A 16,068-nucleotide genomic window follows, 5' to 3' on the forward strand; every position below is an offset into this window, starting at 1 on the left:
GATGATATTAGAATGCTATCTTGGGTTTCAAAATTTTCAGATATCAATTCAGTCTTCGAACAAAGCTGGGACTTGTTCAAAGAAGTCCACAAATCAAAACCTATCTCCTCTTACATAATCTAAAGCATGATCCGCGTCTAAGCTTTTTAACCGCGCAACGTTTTTCGACACGACGTAGTGATTACTTGCAGCCCAGATCTCTCATAGTATCCGTCAGGTATCAATGAATAGCAATTAGGAATACAGAACTCACAACTTGGCAAATTGAACAGCTAAGGTTCCAGTTGCTGGGCTTCCTCCATAAATCAAGATGGGCAACTTGCGCTCAGAACTTGGCATGGGCAGCGGAAAAGTCAAGAGAGGTAAAGACAAATATTTGTAGAAGCCCAACACAATAGTGGTGATTTTAACACCAAACGATTGAGCTTCTTCGAAACTGAAATTCTCTAGAATGTGAAATGCAATATTGCCTTTGACTAAAATATATTTTGCGAATGTTCCATCTTCAAGCTCGATGTCATTACCTGTGTTGATGTCAGTACTTTCTACAAGTGTTTTTTATCGTTAGAAGAAAAGCAAACCTCCATGGATCATCCCCTCAATTCTATCCCCCTTCTTGCATTCTTTCTTCACATCCTTCCCAATCTCAACCACGATCCCCACAAAATCACATCCCAAGAGCGTAGGCCCCTTAGTTGTTGGACTAGATTGTTCATCTACCGTTTGCCAATCTGTGGGACTTATTGCGGCGGCAATTGTTTTAACAAGAATGTAATCATCCCGAAGTTGTGGGGTTGGAATTGGCTGCAGTCTTGTTTCCCCGACAGCTGTTTTGACAATGCCGTAGTTATCTGGGACGGGCTTCATTCTAAGGCTCAATAACAAGCTGAGAATGAAGATCATAAATTCTAAGATGGATTTTGAGGAACATGACAGCTAGGTCCGTCCTTACAAACCACGACATCACGAACAAGACCTTTGTTGCTGATAACTGAATTTCTCAAAATGTGGGTGGTTCCTATCAACGAAGCGGAATCCAGATAAGGAGTTAATCATTTTCTAGTTGAATGGATAGGACGACAGCAGAGTTGGTGTTCAGAATCAAAATGGTTCATAAGCATGATCTGTCAGTATTTGAACTCCCAATCCAGGTGATTGAGAGCAATATGGCAATGGTGGTCTGTGCTTGGGTCGACTATGAAGGGTTGTGTTTGGTGATCGGCTGTGTTATGCGGATGTGAATCATGGATAATTGCATCAAGACTATGTACAGCAATCTCTTGTACAATACTATTGCTTAAAAGCTCAGAACAGTAACCCTATCCCGATATCCGACTTTCTCTCACATGTATTTGTACTATTATCATTCGATTTCCTAAAATAGCATGTACTAGTCGCTAATGGTATGCATTAAAAAAATCCCTTTACACTTTGACTCGTAGAATCAGAGAAATTTAATATGATGTGTCATTAATTCGAGAGGCTAAACCTAGTTGATGCGGCCTGCACCTACCACATCGCTAAAGCACCCCACATACCACTAAAAACTTAAAATCAAGGTTAGCGAGGATTTGATTCTAGATGGAACTTCATTGACTCGCGACTTCGTCTTCTCATCGCTGCACTCTTCAGAGAGCCATTATAAACAGGCTTGAGCATCTACACTTTACTGTATCGATTAGAGTTAGGTGACTGACTGTGTATTACTGGGCACATCCCTTCACTTGAAGAGTGTCTAGTCTATTGACTAGTGTACATCATTCGCGAAAGCGATTAGCGTGGCTAGTACATGAGCCTATATTCTACGCTTGTACAATAAGGTTATTTAGTTCGATAACCACGCTCAACCACTGCTTCAATCAAACGTTGCCAAAACTCCCGTCATCTTCATCAGGGTTTAATAGCATTCATTAAGCTGCGGCGGATGGAAAAAAAATACTTTTGGCGCTTCCAATTTAAACACAGAATGTTTAATTATTATCTATTGTTCGTTTCAAGTATAATGCCATTACCAACTAGACTTCCGAGCTTCCGAGGAGTCCGCGAAGTGAAGAGAAGGAAAGATGATATAGATTCAGCAACAATACACTTAAGATTGATTTAACAGCTTCAATCGAGCTTAGAACGAGATTTTGAAGATATCAATTGCACATGTTCTACAGAAATCGTTTTCATGAAAACCAGAATCTACTCGAATTGTTCTACTAAAATTCACACAACAGCACAAACCCGAAGGCATAATTTCACGTCGATTTGATTTGTCGTATTACAAATCGGTTGCAGTCTAAATCGACCTTGAATATAGAGTGTGGATGTGCTCGATAACATTCAAGCATGTTTCTAAATATGGAGTAAGAATTGAGAAGGAGACGTTGAGTCGCATGTTGTGATTTCCCTATGAGCATATGCAAAATAAAAGGTCAATTTGAATCTATGTTGACTTTTTTGTTTGTTCAGGGACAATATTTCATTACGATAAGTTACGGAAATGGGATACCAAGCTTGGGCTGATGGTAGGTACACAGGGGCGGCGAGATATGGCATGATTGCACTTTCCTCAATTTTGTGGGAGTGATCACTCAGATTCATCTATCTCTTTGAGAGAGACCACAAATACATAGAAAATTGTCTGTAATTTTCTAGAATACGATAAAATTCTCAAATAAAACTCACTTGTGAAGAAATTTGCTGTTGATTAGCACCTGCATAAAGTCTTGAATCTAGTTCAACTCGTCAAGCAATTGAAGAATTTCAGACTAAGACATTGAGTAAGCCAAGCCATGCATTTTCAACATGCCACACACTTTTCAAAACTTCAAGATTCGAACTAACTTTCCAGACACGACTATTCGAAACACCGCGGGTATTGACACACGATTTTAATTTTTTCGCTGTCTCAAAGATGAAGATCGAAGTGTGTGACAATCAACCCAAGGATTTAAGAACAAAAGAATCTGACTGAATATCATAGAAATACGGAATAGCCTCTGCTACAATTTTGCAGAACCTGACCCACGGTAAGTTATGGGTTCAGGATGTATACCTACTTCATATGTCGCATAATACGAAACTGGCCCAAGACCCCATCCAACAAGACAAAATGGAGAGCACATATCAGACGGAGATATGGTAGCATAATGCAGAAGTAAACAATCATTAGGCAGTAACGACGTGCAAAGTGCTTGGATGCTTCGGTTGAAGGGCCGCTTCAAATAAATCCAGAAGTCGAGAAGAAGATTCAAAATTCTACGACAAAGCATCACTATTACATGTGATGGGCGAAGGGCAAGAAATCTTGAAAGATGAAACTATCATTATTCTATTATGTTTTAGATTCGTTCGGTAAGAAAGGGAGCGAATCCAGAATCATTGAACGAGAAATTTAAATCATAACCTTGCTAAAGCTATGATGAATTCCCATTTACCAGATGGCAAAGCACGATTCATAACAATAAGCACTTGGTAGAATCTCGAGAAATATGTAAAGGAAGATAATAAAAACGCTGTGGAATATGGTGGTGGTCTGAAATTGAGAAGCACTGCAATCTCCGAGGAAAACTTCGTCAAACCGCAGTGACGAATAAAATTCCAAACGAGCGGAAAGTAGTATATGAGAAAAATGACGGGAGACAAGCGATAAAATGGAATTACTTAGAGAGAAAAAGACACAATAACTCGATGATACTACTATTTCATCAAACCCGAATGTTTTGTCAAAAATTTCTAGCATCTACCTCCAAAAGATGCACATATACATCCTTCCTTTTGGTTACTTCGTTTCGCAAACTCAATTTACCCTCGAACTCGGTTACTTTATCTGGATTAAATGAAGAAAATCTTTGATACAAGGCCTCGAATTGTTTTCGCAGATTTTTGTCGTAAAGCGTCTGTGAAAGCGAAAGATTTGTGGGATTTCGATGGGAACTAATAAGGGCCTAACCTGATCGGACTAAACTGAGCGGCAAAACGGAAATACGTTATTCACCTTGAGAAATTCAAGATGATCAAAAGTCTGTGTATGCGAAATATTAGAAATTGTAATTGCACAATCACTTGCCACGTTGTTTGATATCAAACAGTCAGGTATGTGCTGTCGAAGAAAAAGATCTACTCTTCTGGAAAAATCATGGTGAAAAAGCTTGCCCTCCGCTGTGTGCACGCAATTGCTTGCTTGCGTACCTTGAACGAAAAAGGCCATATTTTGGAGAAGGAGCAAGCGGATACACTCGTTAAACCGAAAAAGAAACCGACATAGTGATGTGTTGATTCAAATTGAAAATTACTATGCAAATCGCCGAGAAAGTTATATAGTTGTAGCTTTTAAAATCTTACGTCATATTATAATAGTATGAATTATAGTAGTGTATTATCTTCAATATTCTTATGATGATATCATCAACGTGATAAATATATATTAGAGAATGTAGATGATCAAGTAGAAAATAATAAGATAGATTGCTATTCTAAATTGTATAAAGAAGACCTATGAATACTAATCATTACGTACTCTCGCGCATAATATCTATTTAGTGAGATATTATTCCCAATGTAATGAAATATAATACTCTAAATTTCTTCATCTGCTATATTATAGTAATTCTATCACAATTATTTGGATCAAATTGTAATGCATGACTGCAAACCTTGTTGATATGCTCTGTAGCAGCTACATATGTCTGCGGATCGTATCGATCATCTCAATCTTTACGAATATTGAATTGTTCTTCCTCACTTATGTTAGATCTTCACTTTACCAAGACACAGAAGCCTACCCGTCGATACTGCTGTCCTTCCAAATGTTTTATCATCAAACAGCCTCTTTCTGAACAATTTGTCCTCAATGCTTCCAGGATAGGTGCACAATAGATCTCGTCTCCTAAGGTTATATTGTCATCCTTCAATTCACAATCCAGACAGCATATTTGCGGTTCAATCTCTTCCCTCGTGGTTTTGACACTCCAAGGGTAGTCCCAATTGCGTACCCCTCGGCTATGAACAATCTTGGCAATTTCAAGGCTCACTCCTAACTCAATGTAGCCATTTCGCACCCTCCCAGTTGGGTCGGATGTTTCTAGCTCACACGTAGCATTGTATATTGTACAAGCAGTTTGCTGAGTACAATGAGGGAATATTGGATGATATTCACGTTCTCCTAATGGCCAATGGCCACAGGAGGTTTCTGGAGATGTCTCGATAGATGCCCAAGACCAAGATGGAGCACGATATTGCGTGGATCTATGACCTCTATAAGGTCCGTAGAACCTATCAATTCTTAGATTAAAGTTATGGCAATTATACCAGCATAGATCATGGAGAATTAAATTCCTTCAAAGACCTGTGAGGTAGCTATCGCCCGTTTTTCTGTGATAGATCTGTGCTAGTCCAGAAAGAGCAGGTAGCTTGTAATTTTCGTTGGTTAAGTCTCTAGGCATATAGTAATAGACTATCCTACTCCACCACGCGAGAAAGTTCTCTAGATTTTGGGATGTGACTCTTGTTCTTCGAGAAAAAGCTTCTCTAGAGTGTTTGATATTGTCTAAAATGACATTAGTATGATTAGAATACCCACACTCACAAGAGTTGAGTTGCTGACACCTCCACGTAATATCGGATTCACCATAGTACAGAACTCTATGTGGAAGGGAAGACTCTTGAAAATTCCAGCCTCGTTCTTCGAGGGTTGTTGGTTTGCGGCCATGTTCCAAGTCAGTACTTTGGCCGTAAAGAGTAACATTGTTACTGTTATCGTCGACAACCTGAATCGCGTGATATTTATTCGAAGAAAAGGAAAATATTCCACTATTCATACTGGTGGAAATATCAGCAGATATAGTGAGATAGCTATTCTGATAAATGTTTGCCATTGCTGTGTTCTCTCTTGCAAAATCTTTCTTGGTCTCTGTAACTTGAGCTGCTGTTAAGCCGGGGCACTCTTGTAAAATGCACAATGCATCAATCCATAAGTAGTAGATTTTCAGACGGCGACATATGATAACAGCATTCTGAAACGTTTTGGGAAGCTCGTCCCATAATATGGCTTTCAGATGGGTATGAAGGGTTTTGCTTGTGCTAAGTAGACGCTTTTCTTTATAGCCACCCCAACGGTAAATCAGACAAACATATGGGCTTTCAACCCCTTTAGTTTCAATGACTCGAACTTGGTCACCATGCAGATCAAGTAGCCTTGTCGGCAACTGATAAAAGCTTGTGGTTCCGCATTCGTGGTGTGTGACACATTGATGAAGCCACTGTTCAATATTTTTAAACCCGAGCTTGGCACTTGTTTATGACCCGAAAGCAATAGCTGCAGGGAACCCACAACCCTCTATTGTAAAATTAGAGTTCTCTGCTGAGTCTCTGAGCAATTTCATATCAAAATTTTCGGGAAAAACACGAGCTGGTTCTAGTTCAACGGAGAGGTGCCATGATGGATTCGTCCCATAATTCTCGCCGATTAAGACGATCAAATTTTCGAGTGTCTCAGTACGTTCAGGTTTAGGAATTGGTGTTTGACAAAGTTTTACATCGACGACCATTGCTAGAATAAGTTGCTCGAAAACTCCACACATACGGCACGATTTTGCTGATTTTTGTATTTGGGCAAATGTTCAACGAAGATCTAACAGTCCCGCTTTCGTTTTACAGATGCAAGGAACAAACTTGCTATCTTGCGTCTTTCAGAAATTAGAATCAGTGAACTTGTGCATAGTCTCAGGTAGACTGACCAAGAAGCCTCTCTTGATTGAGAGCCGGGTAGTCATGTCGTTCTTTGTTTTATGGAAGATTAATTACGCAACTCTCTTTTTCATTTCCAAATTCTTTCTAGAATTAATAAGGCACGAATCTTGACTTGATGAATTCGTAGAAATAAATATAAGTAAGTGTTTAAACTCCATTATACAATCTTGAATAAATCTATTTTTAGTGTATTGTCCAAATGATCGTTATCGGCATAGCCGCAGAAACATACGCGTATGCGTCTATCTTGATTTAGCGATAAGAATTCACACACGTGAAGTTCGAGTTACTTAGCTCATCAATTCTATATTTTACACACGATGTAGATTCTGAGCCATATAGAAGGTTCATTATGACCGACAAACATCCCGTGCCCAGATTTGAATATCAACCTCTAGATCTCGACCAACCAACCGCAATTCGAATTCTTATCTTAAGTGGGGGTTCTGGCAATTCTCCCATTGAAAGTTCGATCCTCCACACAGACCTGAAAGATCCCTCGAGTACAATAAAATATGAAGCACTGTCATATGAGTGGAAAGAAGCTAGTAACGACGACCCTATAATTCTGGTGAATAATTGCGAGTTTCGGATTCGAAAGAACCTGTACGATGCCCTCATTCAACTAAGATTTGTGGATAAAGATCGGTTCTTGTGGATCGATGCTCTATGCATTAATCAGTCCAATCATCTGGAGAGAAATCGCCAGGTACGCATCATGCAAACCATTTATAAGAGAGCAAAAAGAGTCATTCTCTGGCTAGGCCCTGCGAAAGATGATAGTGATCTTGCACTAGAGATTTTGGAGATAATAGAAACTACCCGTGGGGGAGAAAGACAAATTCCAGAATCTCAGGACCGAACTCGTAAGTCTTGGCGCGCAGCACTCCTTGCCTTGTGTCAAAGATCATACTGGCACCGAGTCTGGATGATGCAAGAGATATGCCTCGGTCGAGAATACTTAGTATGCTGTGGTAGTAAGAAAATTTCTGGTGATACCTTCGATGAAGCTTTCAAGAATCTGGGGAGATCTAGGGACCATGGAGATGACTGGAACGATACAGTTAAGGAAACTTTGGCGATCCGACATATCACTACGCTCAGATACTGGGCACAAAGAGGGTGGCGCTTTCGGCTAGGCCAATGTATGGATATCTGTCTGGATAGTTTGATTGCTACAGAGCCTCGAGATTTCGTATATGGAATGCGTGGTCTTGTTAGTGACTGTGGGAGGGATGAGCTAGTTCCTGACTATCAAAAGTCTTTGAAAGATGTGTTCTTTGACGCAGTTCCGATTTTAAAACGATCCTCGAATTCATCGGCGCAAGTGATCAGTAAGCTAGCGAAGAAGCTTAACTTGACTGAGGATGAAGATGTGCAACTTTGCTTGTTAGAGATGAAGGATCACAATAATGAGCCCGACAAAGTTCATAGAACAACTCAAATTGAGTATCCTGGGGGAATGAGGAAAAGGCTTCAAATGAGGAACAGAAGAAGTACCGGGAATGGGAAGGGTGGCAAGGGAGACTATGATTGGCAGCTTGACATGGAAGAACCTCAATCCTCAGATTTATGACACAACTAATGGGTTTAAGTGATCTCGAAAGTGAGACTTTAACATCGTGGATTTGAAATTAGTTCAAAATGAAACGGTGATACTTCTGCTCTTCTATCCATGAATTTTTGTTTAGCTACGTTGAAGGATATGTTTCAAGAATTTCTCCAAGACCCACAGACTGTTTGTCAGCCCATTTAGAATATTGTCTTTGAATTGAGTAACTTTCTAATGATTGTTCAAACAAATCGAACATTCTATAAAAGTTCCTTGGAGCTTCCACACATGATCGTCAGAGTGGCAATTCGATCAGCCGATTGTGATCATTTACTACCTCCTTCATGCCTTTATTCATGATAAGCTATCATTGAAACTGGAAGATACATTTTTTCCTCTAATCGTTACAACCATTTGTAACAAAGATCTTGAAATAACGGATCTCACGGGCCGACTATTATTGCCAAAGATGGACAAAGACGAAAAGTGAGTCGACGTGATACAAAAAAACTTACTTACTTCCTGAAAAACATTGAGACGCATCTATACTGAGGGAAAAATCTTGGAGCTGAGGTCAAAAAGCAGGTCAGATACGAGATCCGATAAGAACACCAGTTCTTGCAAGATCATTAGGCTCTTCAACACCCCAGGATTTTCCTTCGTCGTGGAAATAGAGTTATGGAACAAGTTTGGCAATCAATGTGCCATGCTCAATATGTTTGACCGATGATTTGCGTCTCAACTATGATCTGGTTATGCGGTAGGACCATTGACTACCTTTGAAGGGCGGCGTTTCCTGAATGCGTTAGGAGTGGTGAGGCTTCACGGTTCGTGGATCGGTCGCGAAAAGATGGAGACCTAGAGGAACTCGAAGAAGGCTGGGACATGGGGCAGAATGAAGCTTTTCTTTAGGATCTATGCCTTGGCATGCGTGAGGCTGAGGTGAATGTTTATCGAAAACTGGAACACTTGCAGGGCAGGAAAAGGTGGAATCAGGATAAGGCTTGCAAATGCAAGCTAAAAATGATCTCTATAATTCACATGAATCACAAGGCATAATGCGTTACAGTCGAAAATTTTTCTTCCCATGGATACAGCGCCAAAAGACCTAGATCATATCACACAAGCAAGTGAAATCTAGTTCAAGGTAGGAAAAAATGCATGATGCGTTCCGGAGTACCAAAGACTTCTCTAAGAGCCTTAGCAGGATAGTTTCTCCAGAGATCTAAGACATAAGATTCTCTCCATACACATCTGATTTCATAAGATCTAGTACCCCATTGCGCAAACATTGCGAAGGAAGGGTCAGTACAATAGTGATGTAGCATCCAGAACCGAATTTGATCGCACAAAAACTCATCATATTGTTTGACAGGCATCCAAATGAGAGACTAATGCTTACTGGAGAGCTCAATATGACTCATTTAATCAAATTGAGTCAAGTACCGCGGTGATGCCGAATCAAAATCGTCTCATTGTCATAAGATACTAGAATACCATGTGTTGAAGAGCTCCACCACAATAATGGCGTGATTGCCATGCTTAGCAAAATAATGAAATTTAGTGTGACACCGGCATAAACAAACGGGCGCTAATGTTCACTTGAGAGGTCCATTTATTACTAGGTTTAGGGATACCAGTATTCGGACCGTCACACGGATACATGTGACTCCCAAGACGGCGTGGCTGCTGATGCCTAGCTCACGGGAGTCATATTCACTCGATTACGTGGTGCCGGCATGTAGCATATAGGAATAATATCCAATCGGACGAATCAAGGGGAATATAGATCATAATTTGCTGTTTCACAAGCTTTCAAAATGATAAATTCACCCCGCTTATTGTCAAAGGACTGGATTGACGGGATTGCAAACTTAACTACACAATGTAAGAGCACGGGGAGACGCGTGAGAGACTTTCGAGTTTGTTTTGCCGAATAAGTCGAGCCACTTCATGAAGATGGTTTTTGTATGGTTAGAATTAAATTAACAGCCTTGGAAATCGTGACACGTCATCGGATGAGAGAAATGATATCGGGTATTTGCAGTCATCATCCCGCCACGTAGAAATTCGGGCCCAGTTTACGTTACACCCTTTCGTTTGTCTAAACTCAAGGCGATAGTAAAGCCTTACTTTGTCACACCACACCTGTCATCTCGATAAATCTTTGAGCAAGTTTGGAATCAGGATTCTTGATTCATCAACCATAACATCAGGCATATGTACTCAGTTCCCAAAGTTGTCATTTCCTCGCGTTTCACAACAAATTCTCAGTATATCCATGGTCTTTTTAGCTTCATGTGGTTATGCGAGATGGGTAATTACGTGTTGTGCAACGTTACACCAACCAAAGGGTTGAAGTGCATCCTTCCTGTGTAAGGAGGAAAGTGCTGTGGCTACAAACGGCACTTGAAGGCTTAGTGAGAAGTACCCAAGACTTAGATTTATATAATCCCTTTCATCACCTAACTCACAGTCTTTTGTCTTCTGTAATCATTATCGCATTCCATGCAAGAGATGGCATACCAATCTTCAATGATTCCCGGGCAATATTTTTCCACAGAAAGTAACATTTTACTTCAGTCTTTACCCTTGACAACAATAATACTCTTGTATTTTCATTGAGAGCCTGATTTACGTTTCAAAATTCTGCCAACTTCCTTTATCTCGAAGTGGCGATTGATGTAATATTATCTCCTACTGCGAGAGATCCACAGTTTAACGGGACTTATCATATTGAACACATGAGGTTTGTTGTGCCTCGTGTTGTACATTTGGGATTCAAGACTAATTATATTAACAGGTACTACCAGCAGGTCTATTTTCGGTCAAAGGCTGGCTCAATCAGTCGCATGTGAGGTATTGGTCATCTACAACCCCATGCAATTCTATTCAAGGGATATTCACTGCAAGTTTTGGGCTGGAACGTCCTGCCCGGATTTCTGTCAATCGTAACTGGGGCCATCTCTCAGAGCCACATCAATTCCTTCTTGGTTAAAGCATCGGAATATACCATTATTGTGTCAATCTAAACGAAATTTCCAAAGCAGTTCAAAATCTTCGCACTTCAGGATATCGTTGGTCAACGCCTGATCTGGAGATATTTCGTTGTCGAACACGATTCTCATCATTTTGACAGGCTGGCAGAAGCGTCTTCCGGAACTACGACGCTCTATAAGGTCTACTCGGGTCAATATCATGGAGCTTCAACCTCATGGTGGCAGGTCCAGTGTGAATTAATATTCTGGAAGTACGTGTGAACTTATTTGAATGACTTGCAACTCTCATGCATGAGTACTAACCATTCGATAATTACCCATGAACTGAATTTTTAAGCCACCACATCTTGTTGAAATTTCTTGTGATTATATCCACTATGAGTTAGGAGTCTCATGGAGAGTCACATTTTTCAAAATTCGGTCGAGGTGAAGCGGTTCAGACCAGTGTTCTATGACCTCATCATAATCATCTCAATGGACACTAGTCTTCAGGGTTTTACAATCGATACTCCTTATAGTTTCACTGTTCTCCAACCCCAGTGGAACCTCAAACAATAAGTTGGCATCTCTTAAAATTCGACTAAGCATCCTACGGCATCTACTACTACGATATAGCATAGCCATTCAAGAAAGTGGAGCACACTTCTTTTGTCCACCAGCTCATATATCCTGCAACAATATTCCTCGGCGAACAGGAACATCTTCGCATATAGATGTCGTCACAAGTATACTGCAAGGTCATTCTTCAATCAAAGGCCATGGCTATATCACTGAATATTACTCTCTATCCAGCCTCGTCAATAGACTTGAGAGAAAGTCAATGAGGTATATCGACCATATACAGACAGAATGACTTATCACATAGTCTAATCCTCGCGCCCACAGTTCTATCAAACGATGGTAAAGAATCTAACCTTCGATAAATCAAAACACTATATCGAAATCCATAGGTACATCAAATTCAAAGCGTTTTCATCTCGTACATCGTATTCGGCTATATCGGGCACGGTGCCTGACTTCGAAATCATGATGATATATGTCTCGCACTTTACCGAGAGATAAGCGATCGCTTCAAAATTTGTCTTACATATTCTTATCCTGATATATAGAGCCCTTCAATTGTATAATACAGCAATTACAGTGGAGCAGCCGAATCAAAACCCAGTTCTTTGCACTGGCGGGCAACAACTCGCATCTTATTGTCATAATGCTTCGCAAATTCCGGTTTTGGCTATGTTGAGGGAGCCCTATTGAGTTTGTGTGAGAGTTGGGGAGATATGGACTCCACATATAAACGTGTTGTTGATACAGAGTCATAGAATTCTTATCGAAGATTCCTGTGGGGAGTCGCTGTAGTGGGTTGACACATTTTCCGGATTGACGTTCTGTCAAGGGTCACTTTGGGGTAATTTGTTATGATATCGGCAGGATTCTATCAGAAGACATAGTATGATTGGATGAAGGAATGTCCACAACTATGGGACTATCCCAGTCTCGGTTCAGAGAGGGTGTGATCAGCACACTGCTTTAAGGCCGAGGTCATTTGAAAAGAGCATCTGGAAGACGAATTTTCAATGCTTAATGCGCGATGAAGTCCATCTCAAGTATTCAGATAATACCTTCGAATATACAACAGAAATCTGATTGCGATTAGTCGTCATGCGTCAACTCCTGAGTTTACGTCAAACTTGCACTCCGGGAAAAAGAAAACAAAATATTAAAGCTCTTGCTGCACTTGCATTTCTGTTAGCATTGGAAACCAAAGTGGTAGATGCAGAGTAAGCGAGAGAGGAACTACATTATTCGAAGTCTTTCTCGCCTACTGTCAGCTAGCTGAATGCTCGGGACCGAAATTGAGATACAATGATCACCGATACCAAACAGCTCGAAGAGATCGCCAAACTCATTTTCGACAGCACATATTGCAGCGTGTCCTACCCTATCGGCTGTTTGTCAAAGGAATGAAAATTCGAAAGGGAATCTCGCATTTCAGTTACTCTTTCACAGGCCCAGATAGAAAGATCTTACAATACGAAGGTCGCATCCTCCATGGTGAAAGGGATCCAGATGCGCTATCCCATTATAAGCTATCGCCTCTTACTTTTCAGCAAATTCGTGACCACCCAAATTATGGGATCTGGCTTGCCACTCATCTATTTGCCAATCGAAGTTCAAATGCAATCACTTATTGCAATCGCTTGGGTTTGAATAGTAAGATTGCTTACAAGCAATTTATTAATAACCCTACGTTTCCAAAAGCGATAGGGTCTGATTTTCAAACTCAAGGTGATAGTAATCGAATTTACAATGAATTTGGATTACTGAAAGTAGAGTTTAAGCTGAAGGTGGGCAAGCGGCGAAAGCGAATAGGGGTAAAGAAAATGGGGCGCAAGCGACGAAAATGCGGAGGCGAGAGTGAAGGGGGGGACGAGAAGGAAGGGGGAAGCGAGAGGAGTAGAGCAAGTGGGGGTGGAGTTGTGTGATCGGAATTTGGGGGGAAGTCATTGAGTAATCGAATAGATTTCTTAGGGAGTAATGGTGAGGAAGGTGAAGAAAGTGATGGGGGTAAAAATTGCGATGGGGGTGAGGGCGGCAGTCAGGATGATTTGTGGAGTGAGAGCTCGGAAAATGATTCGGATGCGGAAGGTGAAGGAAGGGTAAGGAAGCCACGGGATAAATCGTGGAAAGGGACAAGAAAGGCATTAGGGGGCAAGGGACTAATGAAGTCGCCGATTACATTGGAAGTAGGGCAAGAAAGTGTTGGCTAAGGAGATAGTTTCCGATTACGTTATAGGAATTTTCTTCTTGGCAGAAAGCATTGGGATTATTAAAAAATGGGAGGGCTCCCTATTGCAATGGCCCTTTACCAAAAATATGAAATTACGCAAGGTGCTTCCTCACGTTGGGGAGCCGTTCAATGGCCCAGACGGAAAACCAATATATCATGCAGGGCGCTTACTCTGCGGGCAATCTGGTTTTCGAATTGAGGAAGCGACTTTAAATCAATGGGCCCGATCAGAATTCAATTTGAAATCTATGAAAAAATCGGATGCCTATCAATCAATCATGGTTAAAGCATCACTTGTATGCTGAGAGGGAAAAGGATGATTTGCAATATCGTCGCACCAATACCAATAACTCGAAAAAAAGTTGCGATACGCCCAGGTGCGCGTAAGAGCATTCGATGTCACGAATCAACTTGATGGCGATGGCGCAATATATCCTAAGGCTATCAATGTGAAGGATGGAAAAAAAATTGATGGGGGTAGCGATAAATTGAAGGGCTTTGAGGGCGCTAACGATGTTAAGGAGGGAGGGGGGCTTATAGGGGGATGGATGATATATTAGGGGGCGATTGGCTGGTTGATGAGGGATATGAAGGGAATGCGTATCAAGGGAATCTGTTTCAAGAGGGGGAAAATTCTAGGCAGAGAGGGAAAGGGAGTGGCTCCCTCGCGATATCAGAAAGCCAGAATTTGGGCAATGGAGGCTTAAGAATTGTTGATTTATCAGGGAGAGATTTTCGGGGCCTCACACCTGACTTTAATTTATCGCCAGTCTGGAATCAGCTGTCCAATGCCGAGCTTTCGGAAATATCAATGAGCTCAGCCTCCGATTTAAATCAACAGCAACCTCTCTATCAATTGCAGCCTCCCACAAGCAACTCGATTTCAAATCTCACTAAATTTGGGCTTTCCAATAACTTTACACTAAACCCAAGCTCTTCAAACCCATTTTTGGGCTTTGATAATACAACGCTATTATATAACAATACGCTCCCATCCATAAATTGATTTAATAAATTAATCGATCAAAACAAAACTGAATCGATATTGCAATATATTGAAGATAGAATTTTAATTTTGACTTCTCTGAAAGCAAAGGGGCGATTGATGAAGCGCATGGAGAAGGGAATCTTGGCAGCAGTGAAGAAAGGGCTGCTAATATTCTAAGCGAATCGAGGAGTGAGTTACAAAATGTGTGTAAGTACACTGAAGAAACTTTGGAGTCGGAAAATCGCTTCTTAGTACTTAAAGAGAAGCACGTCGCAAAACAGATTGGCCGAATGGCGACGATGGGACTTGCGCCTATCATGTTCGAAGGAATCCGCAGCTATTACCTCTATCAACTCGCCAATGTACTGGGCCTCAAGGTTGCAAAAGAGGCTTTCTCGCTGAATGAAGAGAGTGGGACTTTGATCCGGAGAGGAACGAGGAGGTGAAGGAGGAGGATTTCGCCGGCCGCTGGCAGGACTAGCACGAGGACGATCAAACCGTACGCATCGAATTCCATGATCTCTCTGTTTGCATTTCCCAGAACTGTCACCAAAATGCCCCTCCACGCGACAATAATCAGGAAAAGGGGTCAATCCCCGACGACGACATTCCCCGCATGATCCCTCGACCAAAATCCCCCGACTTTGTGTCAAAAGACCATTTATGTACGAAGCCGCATCGATCTAATCTGAGCAGGTGTAATCCGATTTCATACGAAAGGCACAGGATTTCCTAGTATAGCTAAGATAGCAAGTTGAAAAGCATTGTAACAATAGAATACAAGCTCTCTTCCACCAATATTGGAAGAACAGGATTTTGATTGACCCAAATCAATGTATTTGCCGCATCGTAAAGTTGAAGAGCTTTATTTCATTTAAAAAATTAGCATGTTACATACAATACCAGTTTGCAGCAAGTGTGAAGTAAATTTCAATACGATCAACTGCTCCCTTTGCAGAGACAGGACATACATTTTCGGGTGTTTGGCAATTTCGATTTTCCA

The 16,068-nt window shown here is 41.0% G+C and overlaps 3 protein-coding genes across 3 annotated transcripts; 1 reads left to right on the top strand and 2 right to left on the bottom strand.

Annotated features, from left to right (window-relative positions):
- Nucleotides 1-249: 249 nt before the first annotated feature.
- On the bottom strand, nucleotides 250-867 carry BCIN_11g02460 (hypothetical protein; the record flags this gene model as incomplete). The annotated part of the gene is made up of 2 exons (XM_001556681.1): nucleotides 250-524; nucleotides 582-867. The coding sequence occupies 2 exons, from the start codon at nucleotides 865-867 to the stop codon at nucleotides 250-252; spliced, it is 561 nt and encodes a 186-aa protein (XP_001556731.1).
- Nucleotides 868-5,141: 4,274 nt separating this feature from the next.
- Nucleotides 5,142-6,276, bottom strand: BCIN_11g02470 (hypothetical protein). The gene has a single exon (XM_024695898.1). It carries the CDS (start codon nucleotides 5,862-5,864, stop codon nucleotides 5,328-5,330), a length of 537 nt encoding a protein of 178 aa, XP_024551700.1. The 5' UTR covers nucleotides 5,865-6,276; the 3' UTR covers nucleotides 5,142-5,327.
- A 781-nt stretch (nucleotides 6,277-7,057) lies between these two features.
- Nucleotides 7,058-8,380, top strand: BCIN_11g02480 (hypothetical protein). The gene has a single exon (XM_001556686.2). The coding sequence runs from the start codon at nucleotides 7,091-7,093 to the stop codon at nucleotides 8,312-8,314; it is 1,224 nt and encodes a 407-aa protein (XP_001556736.1). The 5' UTR covers nucleotides 7,058-7,090; the 3' UTR covers nucleotides 8,315-8,380.
- The last annotated feature ends 7,688 nt before the right edge of the window (nucleotides 8,381-16,068 follow it).

Source organism: Botrytis cinerea, chromosome 11 (assembly GCF_000143535.2).
Source record: "Botrytis cinerea B05.10 chromosome 11, complete sequence".
NCBI lineage: Eukaryota > Fungi > Ascomycota > Leotiomycetes > Helotiales > Sclerotiniaceae > Botrytis > Botrytis cinerea.